At 37.5% G+C, this 8,843-nt stretch overlaps 1 protein-coding gene across 2 annotated transcripts; it reads left to right on the forward strand.

The window, feature by feature from the left end:
* Window positions 1-1,728: 1,728 nt before the first annotated feature.
* Window positions 1,729-8,096, forward strand: LOC103521361. Of its 2 annotated transcripts, none has more exons than XM_026832073.1 (3): window positions 1,729-2,246; window positions 7,437-7,552; window positions 7,883-8,096. In XM_026832073.1, exons 1-3 carry the CDS (start codon window positions 1,802-1,804, stop codon window positions 8,033-8,035), a joined length of 714 nt encoding a protein of 237 aa, XP_026687874.1. In that variant the 5' UTR covers window positions 1,729-1,801; the 3' UTR covers window positions 8,036-8,096. The 2 variants fall into 2 exon arrangements, with proteins under 2 accessions (XP_026687874.1, XP_008484694.1); XM_008486472.3 differs by having other exon boundaries at window positions 1,729-2,237.
* Window positions 8,097-8,843: the final 747 nt, after the last annotated feature.

Raw genomic sequence — 8,843 nt, forward strand, 5'->3', positions numbered from 1 at the left:
CAAAGTACCGATTTTTACGCAATGATTTGGCTTGCTGATAAAGAAAGCGGTAGTTCTTAATTGTTGTGCAAAGAAAAAAATAGCGTTCTTAATTTTTGATTGATTGGTTGACGTACTCGATTTGAAATCAGTAGTCTCCGTTCGAATCCCGGTGGGATCAGAAATTAGGTTTCAAATATCCATTTTTACTTTCTATTATTTTTCCTCTTCGACAACAGCTGCTGTTTTAGTTTTATATGTGTATCTAGCAGTAAAACAGCTGCCACATGCGAATCTGGAGGTAATCTACGAGTAGGTTCTATCTGAAATTCTGAATTCAATAGTTTAGTAAAATCTACTGTGAAATTTTGCTAAGAATTTGCGTTCATAACTTTTCTCTTATGAATAAAGCAAGACGGATTGAGATTGAGAACAATCAAAATAAATAAGTATGTTACAGAAAGATCCACCTTTGATTTAGTCAGATACAAGCCATGCTCGATGGAGCTTAACTCTAATGTTCTTCTGACAGCCCGGTACAGAACTTACTACTATGGAGTCGCTTTGTGCTTTTTAATGGCTTTCTAGAGGAAGCACTATCAGAAAAGTTAGAAAGTGTGATACTATGCTTCCTGCATATTAGCCCCCCTATTTCATATCTCCTATTATTTATTGGAACGATTATCAAAACATTCTATCTAGAAGTAGATACATATGTACAATTGTACATAGTAAGTAACCGTAATATTTCTTCCGTAGTTCCGTACTTAAGTCCTCATCCTTAAGTATCTGTGAGTGAAAGTAAGCCAAATTTTCTCAGTATTGTGAGAATTTGGCATCACAGTTGAAATGATATCTCTCTGTTAGTGAGCTTGATCTATTATGTACCGAAAAGTAACAGTACTTGCGCAGTAATTGAATTATGAAGGAACCTTGAAATATGAATTCAAAAATTCACCTACGTTACTTTCCTTCCTATAGGATAAGGAAAGTCAAAAGCAAATTAGAGTTCAAGTTGGTTAAGAGTCGAGACGAACGAGTGTTCATCTTGCGCGAGTTAACTCAACAGAGACTGTTCCCCGTCATTTCCCAACCACGCGCCACGTTGCTTAACTTGAGAGTAATCCGTTGGAAGTACGGTGTTTTCAAGGATGGTTCTTTAGCCAAAAAGAATATTCCTAGCTGCCTACTTATTACCTCATGCTAATAGACAAGTAGGTTTCCATTTGGCTCGAGTTTACTTTGAATCCAGTAGGAAAACAAGATAAAAGTAGACTAGTCGTGATTATGAATTTATGATGTCAGCGAAGTGAATTCTAACATAAAACAAATAAAATCATGATGAACAATCGAAACTAAAAAACCAACATCCAAGTACAGAGTGTTTATTAAAAAAGAGGGGTCTCCATTTAAGATTCTGACGTTGACCCCCCTGGGGCCGACCCTGGCTCTGACCTAAATTTGGGAAGTACTTCAAAAAATGGTATTTTAAAGGATAAAACACTACCCTAAATTTCAGCTTCTCTTCTTTAGCCGTTAAAAAAATATTGAGGGGTTCCCGGACTTTATAAACACTCTGTATATCGCTCGATAACAATGACATTTCGCCCGCCTACCGCCATGTGTGTGTCATGCTAATGGCTACGGACATTCCTGATCATGAGCAGGAATATTTATCCCTGGAATACGACTACTATGATCTGCAGAAGCCCACCAAGACCCCGCCCAGCTTTGACGTAACTGTCGGACTTTATAAACACTCCGTATATCGCTCGATAACAATGACATTTCGCGCGCCTACCGCCATGTGTGTGTCAAGCTAATGGCTACGGACATCCCGGATCATGAGCAGGAATATTTATCCCTGGAATACGACTACTATGATCTGCAGAAGCCCACCAAGACCCCGCCCAGCTTTGACGTAACTGAAGAAGAAGGGGAAATTCTGCCTGAAAATTTCCCAGAAAATTCCCACCATGAAAATGTCCCTCCGGGTGGGGAGCCTTTCGTGATTGTCAGCGACGACGAAGCAGATGACATTGACCTTCTCAACTTAGAAGAATCGGTCACCACTTCTGCGGCTTCGGAAGCTTTGGAAGAATTGCTCAACGCTGATCCTTGCATTGTGGAGACGGAGTTTGTGCGCGGTAACAAGGGAAGACCGGGAGTGAGAGTGAAGTTCCAGGATCTGTCCAAACCGTATGTCTCGCAAGTAACCATGGACGGAAACTACATGCAATATCTGCACATTGTGCGAGGTATGTACGGTATGTATGTGTACCAGGTATAGGTACTGTACCTGGTTGTGTTGACAAATAAATAAGAAATTTCGGTTCATAAGAGATGATGATTCATCTCCTAATGATCCCCAAAAGGAAGGTTCGGTGGCTTCTCGAATGTCCATTAATGTTTCTGTAAATTTGTAGGTAAGTACAAGCAGTGAAAATTTTGTACAGCAAAGTCCGGTGTTTTATTGTACTACTTTGGTAGTTAAACAATAAGAACTTCTTCCGTTTTATGAAGTGTTTGACATGCAACTCCTCACAGTGTGTAAGTACTAATTGTCTATGCTCTGGTGATCTGCTAACTGAAGCACTTTACAACTAGGAAGCTAGAACCAATATTCAATCTTGGTCAGGCTGAGGAAATTAACATTGGATTTCATTTGATTACCTTCCACTTAAAAAAAGTTTTGTACTACACTTTTGAGTAAGAGTGCTTGTTTAGACTGCTCGCATAGGACTGAAAAGTCCCTTTATTCCAGTACTATTATTGTGGTCAAATTCTTAAATTATATTGGGGATAAAATTCCATACCTACCTTGGCTGGGGATAAAATTCCGTACCTACCTCGGTGGTGTAGTGGTCAAGGCGCTCGCCTGGTAAACAGGAGGGCGTGGGTTCAATCCCAGCCAAGGTATGGAATTTTATCCTCAATATAATTTGAGAATTTGACCACAATAATAGTAGTAGCCTACTGCTGGAGTAAAGGGACTTTACAGTCCTATGCGAGCAGTATAAATAAGCACTATTATTATTATTACAACTTTCTCTTCCTCCTACTTTTTCTCCTCCTCCTTCTCTTTCCAGCCTAGTTCGCTTGGTTGGTAGCGCGTCTGCCTTGTGAGCGCTAGGCCGCGGGTTCGCTTCCCGCACGGGCGGATTTCGTTCTGAACGGATAATGTTCAGCTGGCTTTCTCCTATCCTGTCTCCTTCCATTTCGGGACGATAAGACCCTAGCAGTTACAGTTCCCTCTATGAAACCTCTTTTTTTTAATCTCAGTCTTCTTCCTCGTAATCCTCGTTCAAGACAAGACAAAAATCAAATTGGGTCAATCTTATCCTTTCATTTCAAAATCCCAACTAACTTCCACTCTTTCTTTTATTTGACATGAATTTCTGATAAAACAAAATGCGAAACTCTTTGTCTCTAGAGATTGCGTGGGCTAAGACATTTTTTGATAGAAAAGATCAAAATGTCGAGTTTAGTACTTCATAAAAATGGGACATGTTGTATGTATGTGTATTGCTCCTTGAGCCCGATTCCCATCAGAGATGTGTAAAGAGTGTGTGCTGAGTTATACAAAAGAACTACTCTTCTCCGTGAACTACTCAGTTAATGAGTCAGATCCTAATAATTCTTGTAACTCACTCTTCAACTTCTTAAGGTGTGTCGAAACTTAGTCGAAACCTTGAGCCCGATTCCCACCAGAGATGTGTAAAGAGTGTGTGCTGAGTTATACAAAAGAACTACTCTTCTCGGTGAACTACTCAGTTAATGAGTCAGATCCTAATAATTCTTGTAACTCACTCTTCAACTTCTTAAGGTGTGTCGAAACTTAGTCGAAACCTTGAGCCCGATTCCCACCAGAGATGTGTAAAGAGTGTGTGCTGAGTTATACAAAAGAACTACTCTTCTCGGTGAACTACTCAGTTAATGAGTCAGATCCTAATAATTCTTGTAACTCACTCTTCAACTCCTTAAGGTGTGTCGAAACAAAGTCGATCGACGAGATAAATCTATGTTGTCGAGAGGCAGTGTGGACGGTTCAGTTGACACCTTTAGAGCTAGGGAGTTAGGATCTGACTCATTAACTGGAGTAGTCCTCTTAAAAGAGTAGTTCTTTTTATCTCACTAGCTCACTAAATCTTTACACACCTCTCGAGGCAACTAAAGGTAGAAACACACTTCACGTGAGCTCATGTGACGATGATCGTAGTGTGTTTCTACCTTAAGGTTCCTTCCTTAATTTAACTAGCAGTTATATTTCCCTCTATCAAACTTCTTTTTTTAATAGAATTTTTCTATAATGAGGGCCTGCTTTGAGTGACTATTCTGTTTGGGTCGTTTCAGGTTGAAGAGGAAATCAACACGTTGAAGCACGTCCTGGCTTCGAAAACTAAAACGGCACAGGATTTGAAAAAGAAATTGGGATTCACCGTGTGGAAAGAGTTCAACGATGATCTAACTCAGAGCATAAAGAATGTTAAAGAAACGCAAGTGTAAGTGTCCATGTAACTTTTTCATCAAAAATCATGCTTTAAGGCAAAAATGTCTGGCGTTCTTGTGGCTTGGCAATGTTTGAAAGTCTCCACTCGAAAAAAAAGTAGAATGTATTTATTTTATTTGACATTTGGTCTGACATCCCAAGTACGTCATATATGTTGGTCAGTAGAGGAAAAGATGTATTACATATTCAATCAAAAATATTACCGATTTACTGTTTACTGTACCAATCAGATTGCTTCATCCAAGAGTTAAATCTGAACTAAGTTTAAACTCATACTGTGGGCCTGGCTGCCGCCGAATTTCACGGATTCACTTGTAATATTTACTTTTCAGTTATCAGAGTATAAGTGTTGTTTAGAAATGCAGGATGTATTGACTATTAGGTCATTCCATGTAGTAGGTATATGAAAATATCGTCTGCAAACATTTGCTACATAATCTACATATACACTATCTATAGCAAATCTAAGTGTTGTTTAGAAATGCAGGATGTATTGACTATTATTAGGTCATTCCATGTAGTAGGTATATGAAAATATCGTCTGCAAACATTTGCTACATAATCTACATATACACTATCTATAGCAAATACTTTGCAAATTTACTGTTGCTGATTTATTCAGCGTATTTTTTTACACATACACTATTGAACACCCTATTTATTCCCGTAAAAACTACATTATATGTAAATAGCATCCGGCTGCAGTATATACAGTAACATCCTAACTTAAATTAAAAATTGATACTTAGAAGATCTTGGAGAGTGTTTGACTCTTGATGCTCCATCTGTCTGATATCACAAATCCATCCAGCTAAGACTCTATACCAAGTGCAATTTTCTGTTTTAAATAGTGGTGTTTGGCAAGCCTTCTTTGATTGGAGGGTAGTTTCCTTGCCTTGGAAGCACTTATGTCATGGGTTCAATTCCTATCCAGGGCAAAAAACAGATGAGGTTTATTCTTAGCTTTCTCCAATCCTTTCCTCTTCAATTTTTAGTCAACAAGATCCCCGTTCTTACAGTTCAATCTATGGAGTTCTTACCTTTTGAATCCTATCAGAATTTATTTCAGCTGGGTCAATTGGCTTGCATACATTCCTAAGTACTGGATCTCCAATTTGGGTGACATGAAAGTAGGGTGGGTTCTTTGGTATAACCTTCTTTCGGAGAAGATTCCTTACAACACTCACAATTTTCATTTCACTCTTACCCAGAGGTCAATGTGGTTTCATGAATTACCGACGAATCAAGAGGGTGTTAAAAGTTCTATCAAAGGCTATTTAACAAACAGATCAAAATTCTGTTAAAAGGCTACAAATTTTATAATGATTGAAGAAAAGAGAAAACATTTGACCCGATTACATTAACAATTAGGTATTTTCCAGTTTCCTTCCTACCTAGGAAAGTAAAAAAATTGAAATTTTAAATATTTTAATATTTGAGGTTATGTTTACAACTGAATCTAAAATCCTAACCTCAAATTTGACATGCTCCAAGATATTAACCCTTCATTGCATCAAGTGTGGAACTCTGAACTAATTTTTTCTTTCCTTTCTAGAGGAAGAGACATTAATAATAATGTATTGATGTATTCTCACAAAATAATATCCTTAATAATTCAATTGACTGTGGGTATTCCCACTGACCCTTGTCACTCCCAACTGCCAATGCTGTCACTTTTCAGAGAAGTATCAAATGAATGATTCTATTTCCCAAAATTTCCAAATTTATGGACCAAGTGGCAGTCACCCTCATTGGTCAACTGCCAACTGTTTACAACCAATCCAAATTCGGATTTACTAGGAAGGTACCTACATTGAAAAATACACATGAAGGCCTTACTATAATAAAAATATTTTAATTTTTATTAAGTTTGTTTAGAAATAGCTATAAGTATGCACTTCTTAAAATAAATTTAACAACATCATTAATATTAAACAATCAGAGTTTCATGAGTGACATTCTTGCTCTTAGGAAAATGTAAAATTAAAACATTAAAATGAATTACCTACTATAATCTGTGAAATTTACAATTTAAAAATAGAACACAAATCTACTTATGATTAGTAGTACACATAAAAAATGATATCTTCTAGAATGTAACCACTAAAATCATTGTAATTAAGTACCTACCTAGAATTAAGAAAGAAAAACTATAAGAATCTAGCTATTGATTTTTTCAAGGTGCAGGTACCTAATTATTACTACTTATTATGTATTAAAAATAAAATTTTAACAAATTTACAAGAAATACAGTGTTGAAATCAAACAAAGTTAACATGAAGACCTGTGTCCTGTGATAAATCCTCAGAACAAGTTAATAGTTCTAGAAAAGAAGTTATTTATTTATACTTGGGTAATGGCAAAGGCTTGTGCACAGTTGACATTCTTGCTTTTCTGTATTCAGCTTCTTCTCTTTCTCTCTGGAACTATATGCAATATCTGCACATTGTGCGAGGTATGTACGGTATGTATGTGTACCGGCTGGGATTGAAACCACGCCCTCCTGTTTACCAGGCAAGCGACTTACCCTAGGTACCTACATTTTTTCTTTTAGGAATTTCCTTTGTGTTGAACATAGATGCTTGTCAGAAATGCATTTCTTTGATCAATTCGGCTGGGATTGAAACCACGCCCTCCTGTTTACCAGGCAAGCGTCTTACCCTAGGTACCTACATTTTTTCTTTTAGGAATTTCCTTTGTGTTGAACATAGATGCTTGTCAGAAATGCATTTCTTTGATCAATAAATTGTACTGATTACTGATAGAAAGTATGACGTGTATGTAGTAATGTAGTAGGTGCATATGTACTGATTTTTTATAACTGAACATAGATTCCAACTTCTGGATCTACACTACTGAATGATCGTTTTGATTCAACGATTTTTCTTTTTCATCCGATATTTGAGACGCGATATTCATATTGTGATTCTCCGCTTTGTGATTCCAGGTGAAGAAGCCAACAATTTAGACCTGTCTCCTGATTCAGGAATCAATGATCTGCAGAACCTCTCACCTGAAGAACAAGAAAAACAGAAAGCTGAATGGACACAGGAATTGGCCAGAGTAAGAGATTGCTATGTATTAACTAAAAATGCCAGCATTGAGCTTATAAAACAAAAAGGATTTTGATGGGTTTCAAGGTTTCTAGTTAGCTTCAAGGTTTATAAGTCGCGGATTCGATTCCCGCCTGGGGCAGATTTTATTCTGAACAGATAAGGTTCGTTCTCCGAACGGAACAGCTGGCTTTCTCCTATTCTGTCTTTCCCTTCCCTTCACTTTCGAGACGACAAAACCTTAGCAGTTATATTTCCCTCTATCAAACTTCTTTTTTTAATAGAATTTTTCTATAATGAGGGCCTGCTTTGAGTGACTATTCTGTTTGGGTCGTTTCAGGTTGAAGAGGAAATCAACACGTTGAAGCACGTCCTGGCTTCGAAAACTAAAACGGCACAGGATTTGAAAAAGAAATTGGGATTCACCGTGTGGAAAGAATTCAACGATGATCTAACTCAGAGCATAAAGAATGTTAAAGAAACGCAAGTGTAAGTGTCCATGTAACTTATTCATCAAAAAATCATGCTTTAAGGCAAAAATGTCTGGCGTTTTTGTGGCTTGGCAATGTTTGAAAGTCTCCACTCGAAAAAAAAGTAGAATGCATCTTCTTTTCGCTTTTAAGGCAAACCAGGAGTAACAAAGGACGGAGATTAGTGAAACTTATGTGGTGGGTATCATTCGAGTTGACTAGATAACGAACCGCGTCACATAAAATAGGTACGACGTTTGAAGGGGAGGAGGACTTAAATTGAATGGAACCTGTAAAAGTATTCCGCAAAAGGGTGAAAAAGAAGTTTCCTAGCTTTACTAGCCTTTGAAAACTAAACAGGATTGAACCACCTTTAAGGCCTGGGTTTTTGGCGGGTTCTTATAACACCGAAAGATGACGGTGACCAATACTGTCTCTAAGTCGGTGAGACTATTGACTTTTCAATTTATATGTTCACTTAAAGGCACTTTAAGCCGCCGTCCGGTCCGGGTGTCATACGCGCAAATTTGAACTCAAGTTTAAATTGTGCAGCATAAAATTACGTTGTTTCTTACTAGCAAGAATCTAGTCAGAGTTCAGTTTTTAACTGCGTTAAGTTAACGGAACTCTGATAAGAATCGGTGCTTGAATTCTCGGTCGGTAACAAGTATTTATACCCACATTGAGAGCCTACTTCCGTTAGACTAACCATTGTCCATTTGTCATTTAGCCATTATAAAAAACTTTATACATTCATGTATAAAAGGAGATGACTAGTTGTATGTAGTGCATTGAACCCTACAGTCTGGCTTACAAGTTTATTTTATTTAC

This window comes from Diaphorina citri, unplaced genomic scaffold (genome assembly GCF_000475195.1).
Source record: "Diaphorina citri unplaced genomic scaffold, Diaci psyllid genome assembly version 1.1 scaffold5081, whole genome shotgun sequence".
In the NCBI taxonomy this organism is placed as follows: Eukaryota; Metazoa; Arthropoda; class Insecta; order Hemiptera; family Psyllidae; genus Diaphorina; species Diaphorina citri.